At 70.5% G+C, this 16,493-nt stretch overlaps 1 protein-coding gene across 1 annotated transcript; it reads left to right on the forward strand.

Annotated features, from left to right (window-relative positions):
- Nucleotides 1-682: 682 nt before the first annotated feature.
- CUNH14orf180 (chromosome unknown C14orf180 homolog) lies at nt 683-8,000 on the forward strand. The gene is made up of 5 exons (XM_070412227.1): nt 683-833; nt 5,000-5,126; nt 6,481-6,610; nt 7,409-7,444; nt 7,714-8,000. Exons 2-5 carry the CDS (start codon nt 5,016-5,018, stop codon nt 7,923-7,925), a joined length of 489 nt encoding a protein of 162 aa, XP_070268328.1. The 5' UTR covers nt 683-833; nt 5,000-5,015; the 3' UTR covers nt 7,926-8,000.
- The last annotated feature ends 8,493 nt before the right edge of the window (nt 8,001-16,493 follow it).

Raw genomic sequence — 16,493 nt, forward strand, 5'->3', positions numbered from 1 at the left:
GGGCCAGCGCTGGGGGGTTGTCGGGGTGACATATGGAGGTGGCCGTGACCCCAGTCTGCTGCCTCCTGGAGCAGCCACATTGCTGGACCTCGGGAACTCCCCGACCCCTGGGACCAGGCTGCAGGTGTGGGTCTGGGTGGGCAGGCCCCTTCCCCCGGGGCTCCACTTTGGGGGGTCACCCCCTCCTACTGCCCACACCCCGCCCGGCCCCACATCACCCCCCTCTCTGCACACCCCTGCCTCTGGCCCCACATCACCCGCCTCTCTGCACACCCCTGCCTCTGGCCCCACATCACCCCCCTCTCTGCACACCCCTGCCTCTGGCCCCACATCACCCGCCTCTCTGCACACCCCTGCCTCTGGCCCCAGCCCATGGGGTTTTCCAGGAGCTGCAGGGCTGGGAATCGGCCAGGCGGCCGGAGGGCGGGAGGGCTCTGACCCCTCGCCGTGTCCGCGGGCCGGCCTGTGCTCTCGGGCCTGGGAAGCGGCCGCCTCCCTCCCAGATCCCAGGCCGCGGCCTGCCCTTGGGGTCGCTGCTATTTCTGCCGAGAGGAGAGTAATTATAGCTCAGCGCCTGCCAGCTGGCCCGGCTCCCGCCCGTGGAGGGGCTGGCGGGCGAGGCCGGGAGGACCAGCCTGCGGCAGCGCTTCCAGACCGGAGCCGGCCCGGGGCTGGGCCGGTGCAGCCCGGACACTGGGCGCCCTGCACCCCCTCTCCAGGCAGCAGGAGGGACGCTGCCCTCCGAGACCCGGCTGGGACCGCGCTGGACCCTGCCCCCGGGGGTGCCCCAGAGCCGGGCACCACCGCCCCTCACAGACCCAACAAGGAGCCAGGTGAGACCCAGCTCAGCGCAGGGCATGCCCTTCCCGCTGGGGCAGGACCCTGCGGAGCAACGGGGCACCCGGGAGGATGCGGCAAAGAGCCTGTGATGGGCGGCAGGCGGGCACGGAGGCTGGGCAGCGGGCACACTTCGGCCCTGGGGGCAGGGCGGGTGGGGGTGGAGGGGCAGCCTCCCCTTTCCCCCAAGACGTGGGCCTTCAGTGCGCCCATGACCTGGTGCCTGAGCCCTTCCCAAGCGGCCAGCCTGACCCGGGTCCTGCCAGCCTCACTCCTGCCAGAGGCCGCCTGACCGGCTGTGGGCGAGGGGGCAGCAGGGGGTCCCACCCGGAGCTGGAGCAGGGTCTCCCCAAACTCCTCGGGCACCAAGCCAGCCTGGTCCCTTCGGAGCCACTGGGAACCAGCGTGAGGCCCGGGCGGCAGGCGGAGATGCGCAGGGGGCGTGGGAAAAGGGCCGCACTCTCAGGGGACAGGGCCCGGTCAGGCTCGGACACCAGCCAGCCCCCCCCACCCCCCCGAAGGCTCAGGGTCCGCGGAGGCCGGTCCACGCATGCGCAGCCGAGCGGCCTCGCTGGTGACTCGGGCCTGGAGCCCAGGCCACGGCCGCTGGAAACCCCCAGAACTGGCCCCTGAGTGAGCTGAGCCGTCAGCGGGAGCCCCCGTCCTGGCCACGTGCGTGGGGTCACCCACCTGTATGTGCGGGCACCTCGGGTGTTAGCATGTCATCGACACCCCGGGCCGTGCTCTGTGTGGCCGGCCCCTGGTCTACAGGATGGGGCCCGTGACCGACCTGCCGTGCACCTGCCCCGCTGCCTGGGGCTCGAGGCCACGGTCCGCCTGCCCCAAACAGGGCGCCCCCGCCCCAGCGGCCACACAGCCACCCCTCAGCCCATCACCCCACATCCTAACTGCACCCCAGAGCCGTGTGGGCGCACGGCCCCTCAGCCCATCACCCCACACCCTAACTGCCCCCCAGAAGGGCCTCGGGCACCAGGCGCGCTCCCGCTGTGGGTCTGGCCAGGGCGGCGGGGGGCGAGCGGTCAGCCGCCGGCTCCCAGGAGGCCCCTCTCGCTCCTTCAGACCTGGTGTCGTCCGGGGCCAGCCTCCTCCGCTCCCTCTCACTCGCCCCTCCTCCCCATGGAGGCCACTGGGGGTCCACCCCCCCTCCTTTCCGGCTGGAAGGAGGGGCAGCCGCGACCCCTCTGCTCCAGCGGGGCTGCCCGGACACATGCCTGACCCTCAGGGCAGGTGCCGCAGAGCTGCGGGCCCCACACGGCGGCCTCCCCAGGGCTGGCCGGGCCTCGGGCCGCTCGCCGGCCCCTGGGCTGTAAGGGAATCTTCTCGGCTGGCCGGCGAGCGCGGCAGCTCCGGTGTCCCCGCTGCTCCGGGCTCCGAGCCCCATGATCGCGGCCCCAGGTGCAGCTCAGGCGGAGGCGCGGCACCTGCAGGAGCCCAGGTGGGCCAGGGCGCGGGGTGTGGGGGGGGTGTGTGTCAGTAAGCGTCTGGTGTGCATGTGAAGGGGTGAGTGTGTGTCTAAGTGTGTGTATGATGCGTGTGTGTGTGGGCATGTGAGTCTGGTGTGCGTGCATATGTAGGGGGGTGAGTGTGTGTATGTGTGAGGGTGAGTGTGTGCACTTGGGGTGAGTGTGTGTGTATACATGGGGGTGAGTGTGCACCTGGGGGTGAGTGTGTGCACCTAGGGGTGAGTGTGTGCACATGGGGGTGAGTGTGCACGTGGGGGTGAGTGTGTGCACCTAGGGGTGAGTGTGTGCACCTACAGGTGAGTGTGCATGTGGGGGTTAGTGTGTGCACGTGTGGGGTGTGCACCTGGGGGTGAGTGTGTGCACATAGGGGTGAGTGTGCACGTGGGTGAGTGTGTGTACATGGGGGTGAGTGTGTGTAGGTGGGAGGGTGCACGTGGAGATGAGTGTGTGTACGTGGGGGTGAGTGTGTGCACGTGGGGGTGAGTGTGTGCACATGGGGGGTGAGTGGGGGGTCCCAGAGCTCCAGCCTCTCCCCGTCGAGATCCCCGCTTGGCTCTCCCCCGTCACAGGCCCAGGGCCCTGGAGTAGGTGTCGCTGGTGACAGGACACGGGGGGTGGGGGGGGCGGGGAGCCAGGCCGGGCTCTGGGCCCTGGTGAGCAGGTGAGACCCACTGCATTGGCCCGGCCCTCTGCCCCCTCTGCCCCAGGGCCTCCTGGGGGGATGGCACAGTGCAGGTTTGAGGGGTGACTGGGAGGAGTGTGGGTGCTGAGCCAGCTGCCAGCCACAGGGCCGGAGCTGAGGAGGACACCCCCCTCCCAGTGCAGGGTGGGCCCTGCGCTCGGGTCCCAGGGGACCGTGGGTGGGAACGGAGAGCGCCAACAGGCCGTGGTGGGTGATGAGCAGCCGGTCAGACGGAGCACGTGGGCTGGGGGCACAAAGATGACTCCTGCCCGAGAGGAGGAGGAAGCCCAGTGGGTGGCGTCACGGAGCGATGGGCTGGGGTGGAGGCAGGAGAGGTGGCAGCTGCCCCAGGTGAGAGGCCCCGCCTCCTCGCACCGCCCCCGGGGCCGGTGCAGAGCTGGGCTGGGAAGAGCCAGGGGGCTGCTGGGCCTGCGGGTGCACCGTGGTCTCCCGAGGCTCCGAGCCCGCGGGGGGCACTAGGCCACACCCCAGGGGCTGCCCGGGGATGTGGGCGCTTGGCTCGGCCAGACCTCTGCTCCTGGGAGGAGTCGGGACCCGGAGCTCCCTGTCCACCCAGAGGTGAGGGTGCCTAGGAGGGGAGAGGCCTCCCCGGCCGGGCGGGTGTGGGGGTGACACTCTGCAGGCCTCCGGCCCGGAGCTATTTTCCACCCGTTATCACCCATCGGTCACGAGCTGGCCCCAGAGCGGAGGGCACTCCTGTTACACGGTCCCTGCCAGGGGCCCAGCAAGCAGAGGCCTGCGGGTGGTGGGGGGGCGAGGGGAGGAGCAGTGCTGAGAGCACCAGTGGGAAAACTGAGGCCCAGAGCAGGCGCCCCATCGACTGATCCCCTGTGCACACCACACACGGGCACAAACACGCACGTGCTCACACCTGTGCACACACTCACGTTGCTGGCCCACCATCCCTGGGGCGGACCCGGGAGCCCAGGAGGCTGTGCGCCCAGTAGGGCTTCACGTCTGGGCGCTGCTGGCAGTGCCCCCGAGGGTCCGGCCCCCGAGGCTCGGAGTCCCACGCGTCTCCACGCCTGTGGCCTCAGCTGGAAGGTCCCCCGGGGGAGCCCCACCTCGGGCGGCTGTGTGTGAGCCCCGCTGCTGAGCCGCTCGGCCCGCAGGCCTCCCGCTGCGAGAGCAGGTCCTGCCACCCAGTGGCCTCCCTCCACCTCCTCCCCCGCGGGTGGCTCCCGCCACGACCCCATTTGCAATAAAACACCTGAGGCTGCGACAGGAGAAAATTGTTTCCTTTTGAAATAATTGCGCCGTCCGGGCGGGTCTGCACAGACATCATTCATGGGCCCTCTGCGTGCACACTCACACGTTGCTGGCCCACCGTCCCTAGGGCGGACGGTGAGGCTCATGCTGGGGGCTCCATGTTACAGCCGCTGCTGTCTCCTCGGGAAGATCGCTGGAGGCCCGAGTCACACGCCCTCCCCCAGCCCCAGCCCCTCCCTGCAGCTCCCGCTCACCCCCAGAGGCAGCCCGTGCCCTGTGGGGCGGCCCCAGCTGCCTCTGGCCATGATTCACCCACCTGTGAAATGGGTGTGTGGGCCCACCCCCGGCCAGGCACCCAAAGGACTGACGGGGGGGTGGAGTAGCACAGCCTTGGAGTAGCACAGCCTGGAGTAGCACCCAGCCCTGGAGTAGCACAGCCCTGGAGTAGCACCCAGTCCTGGAGTTGCACCCAGCCCTGGAGTAGCACCCAGCCCTGGAGTAGCACAGCCCTGGAGTAGCACAGCCCTGGAGTAGCACCCAGCCCTGGAGTAGCACAGTCTTGGAGTAGCACAGCCTTGGAGTAGCACAGCCCTGGAGTAGCACCTAGCCTTGGAGTAGCACAACCTGGAGTAGCAGCAGCCACTGAAGCCGATAATCAACACCTGAGCATCGGGAAGTGAGGTGGCTTCCTGGGGTGTTTCTCTTCCTTTTGTTTTATTCCCGCTCGTGCTGCTTGTGCAGTACGTGGTGTCTTTGCTTCCCTTAGGACCATGTTACAGTAAATGAGGAAGGCAGCACAAGCCTTGAGCCCAGACTCCCGGCCAGAGGCGCGACATCAGACCAGAAAGAATGTGGCAGCCGCTCCAGGCTCCTCGGTGCCCAGGGCGGGGAAGGTAAGGCGGGTCCCGATGGGCCGTGGTCCCCAGCCCAGGACCTCCCGGGAAGGGACATTGCAGGGGCGAGGGGTGGGCCCAGGGAGGGACACGCTGGAGGTTAGGTCTGGCAGAGAGGGGGCAGGCCCCAGGGCGGGGCACAGCGGGACCAAGGTGCACGGTGCCCATTCTGGGCCACGGGCAAGGCTGCAGCATGCGAGGGAGGGGGTGAGGGCGGACTGAGGAAGCCGGAGGGATGGAGAGGCGGGGGTGGAGTGAGAGGAAGCAGGGGCCACGGAGGCTCTGGAGCCGGGCAGCAACCGGTCAGGTGCTTCTCTGGCGAGCTCACCCTGGCAGGGGGACAGACGGCGGGGACAGGACCAGAGAGGCCGTCAGGAGGCAGCTGGGACAGGTCTTGGCCCGGGACAAGGAGTCAGGACAGGGAGCACTTGGACAGACAGCGGGGACGAGTCCTGGTCCAGCCGCCCAGCTCACGGCCAGGCCAGGCCGCCGTAGGCACGGAAGTCCCAGATGAGGGAGGGCACAGCCGTGAGCTGGGCCACCCACACGGGATGACCACCCCCCGAAGGCCAGCAGCAGGCTCCGTGCGGCCGGAGGCCTCCAGCCGGGCGCCGTCTCAGCTGTGGCCCCAGCTCACAGGGTGTTCACACTCCAACCAGCCTGTTGTCACCATTTTACAGACGAGAACACTGAGGCTCGGTGTGGTCTGGTCACTGCCACTCCACCTTCCAAAGCCACACTGAGTGTGCGGGCGGCCGTCCCTGGCCGGCCCGGTGTCCAGGCTCTGCCCCGCCCTGGCCAGTGGCCTGTGCTCACATCCTTCACCTGGTCCAGGGGGCAGGGACACAGGCCCAGCTTGTGACTCAGGGCACTGAGCTGGGACAGGGCGGGCTTGGGCCCAGCCTCCTCCCCGGTGCCGGGGCAGAGACACCCCCACCCCCACCCCCACCCCGGGGCAGAGGGCTCCAGGATCAGCGGGTCGGTGGGGGCAGCTGGGGCAGGAAGACGGCCCCCGGGGGGTGCCAGTGGCTGCCGTCCTCACCGTCATTGTTGCCATTATTATTGACACGTAGGAACGACGAGGATTCGTCGGGGTTGGTGGGGACAGAGCCTGGGCAGGAGAGGCGGGCCTTCGCGGTCAGGGACCACACCTGTGGCAGGCCACACCATCTGATCCTGAGCTGGGCATGTGGGGGGCGGGGCGGGGGGGACACAGGCCCAGGGACCATGCCCCATCTGGTCCCCACGGCGGTCTGGCTGCATAAACGCAGAGGAGCTGCAGGGACCTGCAGAGGCTGGGGAGGGGGGTGGGACCCCATTACCGCCTCTTCCCTCTGCTTCCCGCCTCTCCCAGGAGGGTGACAGGAAGTGCCCCCCCTCCATCCTGAGACGAAGCTCGCCGGAAGGACGAGGCCACCGGGCGGAGCCACAGAGGGCCTCGAGGCGCGTGCGGTTCCAGGAGCCCTTGGAGGTGGCCGTCCACTGTAAGGGTGTGGGGCGCGGGGCGAGTGGCCGGGGCTCCGGGGGGCCTCTGCTCAGGGCCTCACAGCCTTGTCAGGCTGGTCTCCTCTGAGCTCGGGGTCTGTTCCCGGCCCACGGGGTTGTGTGCAGCTGCGGAACGCACAGCTGCTCGCCCTCGAGGCCGGTGGCCGAGCTCCGACCGCCCGACCCTCCTCTAACGCTCTCCCCGATTGGGCCTGGCCACCCGGCACAGTCCCCCTGGACTGGCTGTGTCGCCTGGGGCCCGGCACCTGCAGGACCCCTTCCCCTCTGACTCACTCTGTTGGTGAGAGCAGAGGGGACCCCACGAAGGCCAGGGCTCCGGGGGTGAGAATCATGGGAACACCTTAGCTCCTGCCCACCACAGCCCCCCAGGAAGGGCTTCCTGGGTCCCGCCAAGTTGTGCATAAAAAGCGGAAGCAGAGACCCCAGATAAGGAACCAGGCCCAGACAGGCCGGGGTCTGGGCCCGAGTGGGTGAGACCGGGTGGGGGTCCTGGCCTGGCCCTCCCCAGGGGCTCACCCCCATCACCCAGGCCCAGGCTGCCTGCGGGTCACCGCGCCCCAACTCCACAGGCTCTGAGAGCAGCACCCAGCGTCCTGGGACCCCGAATTCTGGGCCGAACTGGGAGCGGGGAGGCAGGGCAGAGCCGGGTGGTGCAGGGCAGACTGGCCGGTGCGGGGGGGGGGGGGGGTGGGCACCTGGGTCCTCTGGGTGGGCAGAGTGAGACGGGAAGCCCTGGGTGCCTCCTGCCCCAGCCCACCCTCAGCTCTCCTCCCCAGACATCGCCGGCCGGGAGCACGTGCCCACTACCAAGGGTGAGTTCTGATCCCCTTCCCTTCCCAGGGGTCCCCAGCACCCCCCACCCAGTGCCCAGTGCAGCCCCAGCCCCAGGCCACTGGGGACATCCCCCCAGAGGCCGGGCAGGGATGGGGCCTCCCCACCCACGGGACCCCACCCCGATGGGCAGCCAGGGTGCCAGCCCCGCCCCCTCTGCGCCTCCCGCCAGCCCCCAGGGAGGATGGAGACCCGGGTCCTGGGGGTTGGGGGATGGTGAAGGGGCTCACAGCACCTCCCTTGCCCCCAGCGCCCCGCCGGCCCCGGCCCCGGCCCCGCGGCGGCTCCCTGCTCCTGCGGCTGGGCCTGTGCGTGCTGCTGGTGCTGCTGCTGGGCCTGTACTGCGGCCGGACCAAACCCCTGGCGCTGGCCCTGCAGGACCTGCGGGCCCGGCTGCTCGCCCTCGCCCTGCGCCTGCGGCAGGTGCTCCTCACCGGCTGGCACTGCCTCCTGCAGCTCTGACGCCTGCGCAGCCGGCAGAGGCCGCCGGAGGGTGTGGAGCAGCGAACGGTGAACCTGGGACGAAGGGGGCGCAGGCGGGACCCCCAGGGCTGGAGTCAGCATGGCCCCTCCTGGGTCACAGCCCCTCCTGGGTCACAGCCCGGGGTCCACTGGGAGCCGTTAGGGAAAGGACCCACCACTGAAATCCGGACCACACGCCCGGCCCGGGCTGGCCCCCTCGCTCCTCCCTGGTCCCTGGATGGGCTGGGTGTGGCTCCCGGAGGCAGGGACCCTGCCCTGTACCTGGGGTCCCTGGGGAAGGGGAGCGGCCTGTAGCCACTTAGGGCCTCGGGGCCAGGACCTGGAAACCCTCAGAGCTGGGTCCATGGTGGGGGTGCAGCAGCCCCTCCCCAAGCCCCTCGCAGGCCCCCACTGAAGCCGCATGGGGTGGGGGCGCCCAGGTCAGATCCTGCCCTGGGCCCAGCCTGGGCTCCTCCATGCCCCAGGGGAGCGTGTCCTCCGCTCCTGCCCGGCCATCACCGCCTGGGGTGGGGCTGGGGGCGCCACAGGCCAGGACCCCCACAGGCTCAGACACGTCCCACACCAGCGCGGGGCCCGTGGGGCCCAGGACGTGTGTGGACGGCAGACCGAGGGGAGCCACTCGGTGACAAGCTCCAGGACCCTCGGACCTGCCTGGAGGGGGGAGGCCTGCGGTCAGACACCAGGAGGGACAGGCGGAGCCGCCGGGGCAGCCTGCGGACGGATGGGGGTCACCCTGAAAGCATCTGTCCCCACCTCGTACGTGGGACACTGGCTATTAGAACGCTCCTCGGCCCTGTCCCCTGCAGCTCACCCAGAGGGGACACGGGGACCCACCGGCCATAGAACCTCCGTCAGGGCTCAGGCCGAGGTGGGGACACTGGGAGGCCAGCAGAGAGGGGCCTTGGCCCAGTGGGGACCCCGGCCTGGTCCTTGGGGACCCTCAGCATCATAGGCCCCTGACCGCACACCCGCCAGCCCCCAGGACTTCACTCGCCTCACTGCCCCCCGAAGAGGAGGGACAGACTGTCGCCCATATTCCAGACGAGGAACTGAGGCCCGCAGCCCGGCTCAGCCCTGCAGCCTGCCCGCTGGGGCCACACTGCAGGGAGGGAGCAGGGCGGTCCTCTCCGCAGAGGCCTGGTCACCGCGGTGGCCGCAGACGGACCTGCTGGCTCTGCCGGCCAGGGACGGTGACCCGGTCGTTAGGACAAAACTGCCCACGGTGGACACGGTCAGCCTGAGACACGGACACGCCGCCCAGCTCACCCGGGAAGCCCGCTGGGCCCAGGGAGGGAGCCCCGGAGTGTGCAGCCGGGGGAGGGGCGAGGGGATGAAACACCCGCACCGGAGGGGCCGGGACTTCTGTTTTTATTGTGACTCTGAGAAATAAATACATTTAAGTTGAAGAGCCTTTACTTTCGAGTTTAGCCAGAAGTAGAATTAAAACACGGAATCCGTTATCAAACAGCAGGGAGAAGTGATGGGCACCCACCCCCGTCGGAGCCCCGGGACCCACCTGCCCTTCCCGTCCGCCGGCGGGGGGCCTCCCCTGCCCGAGGTGGGGGCGCCGCTCCTGTCCAGGCCCGGTCCCGGGCCAGCTCCCCTTCCGGGAGGCGCCGGGTGCAGCCGGCGGAGATGGGACCTGCAGGGAGTGGACGCCGGGCTCTGCGGGCTGATCGAGGGGCCGCCCAGACCAGCTCCAGGACCCACAGGGCTCCCCGAAGCCTGGGCGGACCCTTGGGTTCCCCCTTCCCGCCCAGCTGGCCGCTGCCTGGATGGGGTGCAGGCAGAGCCACCCGCCCTCTGCCGGGGACAGACGCGGGGCCGCAGGGCGGGGAAGGGTCCCCATAGCCAGCGCACTAGGGCTGCCAGGCTGGGCCCGGGCCAGAGATCCTCTCTGGGTTCTCAGGTTCCGCCCAAACCCCTCTCCCAGTCCTGCTGCTCCACCTGGAACCCAAGCGGGCTCTGCCCCCAGGACGCCCCATCACCTGGCGCCGCCTCCCCGGGACCCTCACCTCCTGGCCCCGCCTCCCCAGACCCTCCTCACCTGGCCCCGCCTCCCGGGGACCCTCCCTCACCTGGCCCCGCCTCCCGGGGACCCTCCCTCACCTGGCCCCGCCTCCCGGGGACCCTCCCTCACCTGGCCCCCGCCTCCCGGGGACCCTCCCTCACCTGGCCCCGCCTCCCGGGGACCCTCCCTCACCTGGCCCCGCCTCCCCGGGACCCTCCCTCACCTGGCCCCGCCTCCCGGGGACCCTCCCTCACCTGGCCCCGCCTCCCGGGGACCCTCCCTCACCTGGCCCCGCCTCCCCGGGACCCTCCCTCACCTGGCCCCGCCTCCCGGGGACCCTCCCTCACCTGGCCCCGCCTCCCGGGGACCCTCCCTCACCTGGCCCCGCCTCCCGGGGACCCTCCCTCACCTGGCCCCGCCTCCCGGGGACCCTCCCTCACCTGGCCCCGCCTCCCGGGGACCCTCCCTCACCTGGCCCCGCCTCCCGGGGACCCTCCCTCACCTGGCCCCACCTCCCGGGGACCCTCCCTCACCTGGCCCCGCCTCCCCGGGACCCTCCCTCACCTCCTGGCCCCGCCTCCCCGGGACCCTCCCTCACCTGGCCCCGCCTCCCGGGGACCCTCCCTCACCTGGCCCCGCCTCCCCGGGACCCTCACCTCCTGGCCCCGCCTCCCCGGGACCCTCCCTCACCTGGCCCCCGCCTCCCCGGGACCCTCACCTCCTGGCCCCGCCTCCCCGGGACCCTCCCTCACCTGGCCCCGCCTCCCGGGGACCCTCCCTCACCTGGCCCCGCCTCCCCGGGACCCTCACCTCCTGGCCCCGCCTCCCCGGGACCCTCACCTCCTGGCCCCGCCTCCCCGGGACCCTCCCTCACCTGGCCCCGCCTCCCCGGGACCCTCCCTCACCTGGCTCCGCCTCCCCGGGACCCTCCTCACCTGGCCCCGCCTCCCCGGGACCCTCCCTCACCTGGCCCCGCCTCCCCGGGACCCTCCCTCACCTGGCCCCGCCTCCCCGGGACCCTCCCTCACCTCCTGGCCCCGCCTCCCGGGGACCCTCCCTCACCTGGCCCCACCTCCCGGGGACCCTCCCTCACCTGGCCCCGCCTCCCCGGGACCCTCCCTCACCTCCTGGCCCCGCCTCCCGGGGACCCTCCCTCACCTGGCCCCGCCTCCCCAGGACACCAGCCTGCACAGCAGCAAGGAGGCAGGTGGCCGCCCCGCACTTCCCAGCCCAGTCTGCCCCGCACCCTCTCCAGCTCCCGACCCAGGCCCAGGCCCAGGCCACGGCTCTGCAGGCCCCGGGCCCCTGGAATGGGAAACAGACCGTCACCGGCAGCGAGGGCGGGAGTGGGGAGGGGGTCTCCCTTACGGGGGAGGGGGCAGCAGCGAAGCAAGCTTAGCAGCACCGGGGCAGCTGAGGAAGCTGACGGTGCTTGGAGCCCGGAGTGGGTGCTCTTACCCCACGTGCCCTCCTGGGCAGGACACGGAGGAGGGTGTACAGGCGGGGAAGCCCCAGGACGGTGGCTCCACACGCGCTGTGTGGGCGGTGCCGTGTCCTCGGGGGCGGCGCCGCAGATAGGAAGGCAGTCCCCCCCCCCCCCCCCCCGCCCCCCCGCCGCAGGGGCACGGGGCTCCCCGGTGGGTGGAGATGCAGGGAGCTGCCCAGGCACCGCACGTCCACACCTGCTCTGGTCTTGGCCCCCCATCCCGTGCATGCTCACACGTGCGCACACACGCATACTGTGCACACGCAGGCTCACACACACACTGTGCACACTCACATGCACTCGCACTGCACACACTGCACATGCACACTCACGTGCACACACACTTGTACATGTTCAATGTTCACTCACACACACTCACACAGCAGTGTATGGCACACACTCATATGTGCACACACTCATGTCATATGTGCACTAATATCACATACATGCACACCCTCACATGCACACACAGACACGTGCAGCGGCACCGGGCCCCTCCCTCCTCCAGCACAGGCCCAGCCCACACACAGTGAGGCAAATGCTGGGGCCCAGCCACAGGGGCTCCCCACCCCCAACCCGGCACTGTGGCCACCCCAGGCCATCACCTGAGTCCAGGCCAACACGCCTGTCCCTGCACTTTCGAAGCCGAGACCAGGCCTGGACACCCAGGGGCCCTGGAGCAGGAACAGAGGGGACACAGGCCTGGGAGGGCCGCCCGGGGTCAGAAGGTGGGGCCACATGTGAGCTCCTTCCTGCACTCGTCTCGCTCCAGGTCACGGGGTGCTTGTCCCCCACACCTCTCAGGAGCCATTGGCAAGGGTTTCGTGTGGGCGTCTGGGCTGGTGGGGTCGCTCTGGGGCTGCCGCGAAGCAAGCAGTCACACCTCGGCGGGGGTGGGGACGGGGTCTGAGAAGGTGGGCGCTCCCCCGGCCGCCAGCCAGGTCTCACTGGGCAGGTCCTCGAAGCCCCAACCCTCTGTGCTGCCCCCCCACCCAGTCACAGTCGGTGGGAGTCGGGGTGCTGGGTGAGCTGGGTCGCTCACGATGCACGGTGCTGGGGGAGACATGCAAGGCTGCACGGCGGGGTGGGGCCCAAGCAGACCCGCCAGCCGCTCCCGGGACAGGGCGTGCGCCCCAGGCAGTGGGGGCGCCGCCCCCCCCACCCCCTCACCCCCCACGCCTAGATGACGGCGCTCTTCTCCTCCTGCGCCAGGGTGCGGGCGCCCGGCCGGGCCAGCAGCAGCTCCTTCTCGTGGACCAGGCTGTCCAGCAGGTCCTCCTGGCGGTAGTTGTGATAGACTTTGACGAAGGCCAGGACGGTGATGGCCAGCCAGGCCAGCCACGAGGCCCAGAGGCCGAACTGCAGAGGCGGAGGGCAGCGTCAGGGGCCGGCCCCCCACCACGCTGGCACCGCACCCCCAGCCCTGGGAGAAGGACAGATCTGCGGGGAGGGAACAGGGACACTTCGGGGTGGGGACAGGGCAGCCCCCAGGACAGCTGGTGCCTCACGAAGCCTCTGCTGTTGCCACAACAAACACCTTCCTCTGCTGCTCCCAAGCAGTTAAAGAGAAGCCGGGACTCGCCAGGCCTGGGCGTGTCCCCGGGACCCCACTCGAGGGGTTGCCATCAGACCCCCCAATCTACTCGCCGGGAACTGGGGCTGAAGCTCTCCCTCTCGGTGCCTTGGAAAGCATTTCCGCGGGGTCCGCTCCCTCTCGGCAAAGAACCTTCACCCTCCGATGCCCAGACCCCCAGGGGCCCTCCCCCTGAGAGAGTCCTCAGATCGGCCCGGCCTGCGCGGCCAGCCTGGGTCCGAGGGGGACCCAGATGCTGGGGAGCCCTGCTCGGGGCTAGAAGGAGCCGCCCCCACCCTGGCGGCCCTCGTCAGGGTCATCCGCTGGGAGGGATGCACATAGTGAGGGACGGGCCATCACTGACCACCACCATGTCCCCAGATGCCTGTGTTCCAGCAAATACCCCAGAATCCACCACGGCCTCCAGGTGAGCAGGGCTGGCCTCCCCTTCTGCCTCGAAGCCCCGCCTACCCAGAAGCCCCGCCCACCGGGAAGCCCTGTTTGTGGGGAGCCCAACCCGTCTGGAAGCCCCGCCCACCTGGAGGCCCCATCCACTTGGAAGCCCCGCCCACCTGGAGGCCCCATCCACTTGGAAGCCCCACCCACCCAGAAGCCCCGCCCACCGGAGGCCCTGTCTGTGGGGAGCCCCGCCCGCCTGGAAGCCCCGCCCTCCCATCTGGAAGCTCCGCCCACCTAGAGGCCCTGTCTGTGGGGAGCCCCGCCCGCCTGGAAGCCCCGCCCGCCTGGAAGCCCCGCCCACCTGGGCAATGGCAAACTGGTCATAGAAGGCAGAGTTGTCCAGGTTCAGCTCCAAGTCGATGTCCTGGAGCTCCTCGCAGCTGAAATGGCAGCACACGGAGGGGGGGCGGGGGGCGTGACTCCAGGCCGCCGAGCCCAGAACGCAGCTGCAGCAGCCGAGGGGCAGGGGCTGTCCTCAGGGCGGGGGGGAGGGTGGGCCCCACAGGGACCTAATGCCTCCTCTGCAGCCGGGACCTGCAGGCCGCCCCAGCCTGGCCCTGGACGGTGGGGGACACCACGCCAGCCTCTGCGGTCCGGGAGACTGTCCCTGCCCCACCGCCTGCCAACGAGGGACCAGCGGGATCCACCGCCGGCCTGTGACGGCCACACACCCATGGTGGGCGGGCCGGGCCGGGCTTGGCCTCAGGGAACAGGGTGGGCCAGGGCCCGGGGCCTCCTGAGATGTCAGGACACGCGAACCGGAGCGTGAAGCCCCGAGAGAGGGAGGCCAGAGGCCTAGGCCCCCCCTGGAGGGGCTGGGGGAGAAGGGCTGGAATTGGTGTTTGGAGGGAAGAGAGCCCCGATGACCACACCCGCCGGGCCTTCGCCTCGGCGGCGTGGACACACCCAGCTGCCGGACCTGGGGCCCACCCGTCCGGTCAGTCACCCCCCACATGCCAGCGAGATGAGGCCGCGGGAAGCTCAGAGCCGCCCGGGTGGGGGCCCTGCTCTGAGTGAAGCTGCGGGCTCCCTCCGGGAGGGGCAGGGACCTCCAGGGGCCGGGCCTGAGCAGGGGGGCGGGTGCGGGCGGGGATGAGCACAGCCTGGGCGCCGGCGGCGGGCGCACCTGTGGGGCACCGAGCCCTTCTCGGTGACGGCGTCGCACCACATGGTGAAGCCCACGCTCACGATGGTGCTGGCGATGAAGACGAGGAAGACGATGAAGGCGCTGACCAGCAGGTTCAGGAAGGCGTAGAGGAAGGAGCTGCAGGAGGGATGGGAGGCGGGGGGTCACTGCACCCCCCAGGTTCTGCCCACCGCCATCGGGATGGCCAGTGGGAGGGCACCCCCACCCTCAGGTTTCCAGCTGGGCCGAGTGGGGGTCGCCAGGGCCACTGCCCTCACCAACAGGCCCTGGTGCTGGCCCCGGGCGGCCCATGCTGTCTCTCCCAGCGACCCAGGCCTGGGAACCTTGGTCACCCCGTCTCCCAGAAGGGCAGGCCAGACCGCAGCCCCAGGCCACATGGACAGGAGCACAGGCGCCGGGAAGACGGGACACCTTTCCAGGCTGTGACCCACGAGGCCCCCAGTGCAGGTGGTTGGGGCCCGTGTCGGGGGCGTGCCCACGGCCCTGCTCTGCCGTCTCCACTGAAACCTAAAGGCTGAGCTGTGCCCAGGTGGGCCGGAGACCCAGGAGGCAGGGCCCTGAGGGCGGGTCTCACTCAGGGCCAGTGACACTGCCCAGTGGGCAAGGGCCTCCCAGGGTCCCCCCCGGGCACGGCCCCCTCCCTAGGATGCTGTCACGGTACCCGACGGCCAGGGCAGCGGTCGGGATGGGCGCCCGCACACACAGGGTTAATGCCGTCTTTCTCCCGGAGCCTCTCCGGGTGCCCTTCCCTGGATGTGCCGTCTCCATGGTGACGGCATCCCGGGAAGCCCTGGGAGGCCGGGGCAGGCAGATGGGTCGTTTTAAACCCGGTGCTCCCCAGCCGTCAATCACAAGCCACTGCCACCTGGACGCTCTCGGGGCTCCGCTCAGCAAAGCTGCCCAGGCCCCCTGGCCGCCCCCCCCCCTCCGCCCGTCCATCTGCCCGGAACAGCACAGAGCCCCGGAGCCACAGGTGCCAGATCCACACGGCGATTCCTCCAGTCACAGCCAGGGTGCCCCGTGCAGGAAGCTGCCCCTTCGGTCCTGGGCACGAGCTGCCAGGCCCCGCTCTGCACGGACACACCCCACATGAGGTGGCGGCTGGCACCACGGACACCGCCTCCCCCCGAGCTCAGGACCCGGCCAGGAGCCCAGCACTCGGCCCAGAGGGTGGGCTCTGCCCTGGTCTTGGGGGGGCCCCAGGTTGTCTGTGAGGTTGGCCTCCGGAGAATTGCGTGCACACTGACCCTGAGCACGCGGGCCTCTGAGACCCGAGTGTGGTGGGCAGTGGTGCTTTGGGGCCAGACATGAAGGCTGCCGATGGCCCGAGAGCCGTGTCCATCCCATGAGCTCACTCTGACGGCCCTTCCGGCTGCCTGGCTCTCCCCGCTCCCTGCTGGCCCAGCTTTGCCCGCCTGGTCAATCGTAGACTAACCAGCCGTGGGGCAAGAACTGGCTTCTCTGCTTGACCGTCTTGCCTGTGGCTGGACAAAGCCGACCCCCCTTCCCGGGGGCCCAGGGCTCGCGCACACAGCAAGCCTGGAGGCTTGGCCCGAGCCGGCCTGTGAGTCTGGGGTGACATCGGGGCGATGTGTGGCCGGAAGCAGCGGGTCTCAGACGCAGGCAGCCCTGTCGTTCACTCGACAGACACTAACTCGGTGACCCCGGGCGCTCGGCCCTGTGCCCGGAGCACACGGAGGTGAACAAGGTGCACGCCCCCTGGGGTCGGCCCAGCCCAGGCCCCTCAGAGGGACGGCCGCACCTGGACGCCAGGAGAGCCCCGACCGGGTCCACACCCGGAACTAAGAGGGAGGGCTGGCACGTGGGGCCGACTGGACCGCGTGGGCGACGGTGGGCAGGCGGCCGCACAG

This window comes from Myotis yumanensis, unplaced genomic scaffold (assembly GCF_028538775.1).
Source record: "Myotis yumanensis isolate MYYU_CA2020_CCGP unplaced genomic scaffold, mMyoYum1.0.hap1 SCAF_1, whole genome shotgun sequence".
Classification (NCBI taxonomy): domain Eukaryota; kingdom Metazoa; phylum Chordata; class Mammalia; order Chiroptera; family Vespertilionidae; genus Myotis; species Myotis yumanensis.

What these genes read in the sequence shown, in the direction of transcription:
- CUNH14orf180 (XM_070412227.1), top strand. Translation starts at nt 5,016, where the DNA reads ATGAGGAAGGCAGCACAAGCCTTGAGCCCAGACTCCCGGCCAGAGGCG. An exon ending in CGGTGCCCAGGGCGGGGAAG is followed by an intron (nt 5,127 to 6,480) that starts GTAAGGCGGGTC and finishes CGCCTCTCCCAG; the next exon opens with GAGGGTGACAGGAAGTGCCC. An exon ending in GCACGTGCCCACTACCAAGG is followed by an intron (nt 7,445 to 7,713) that starts GTGAGTTCTGAT and finishes CCTTGCCCCCAG; the next exon opens with CGCCCCGCCGGCCCCGGCCC.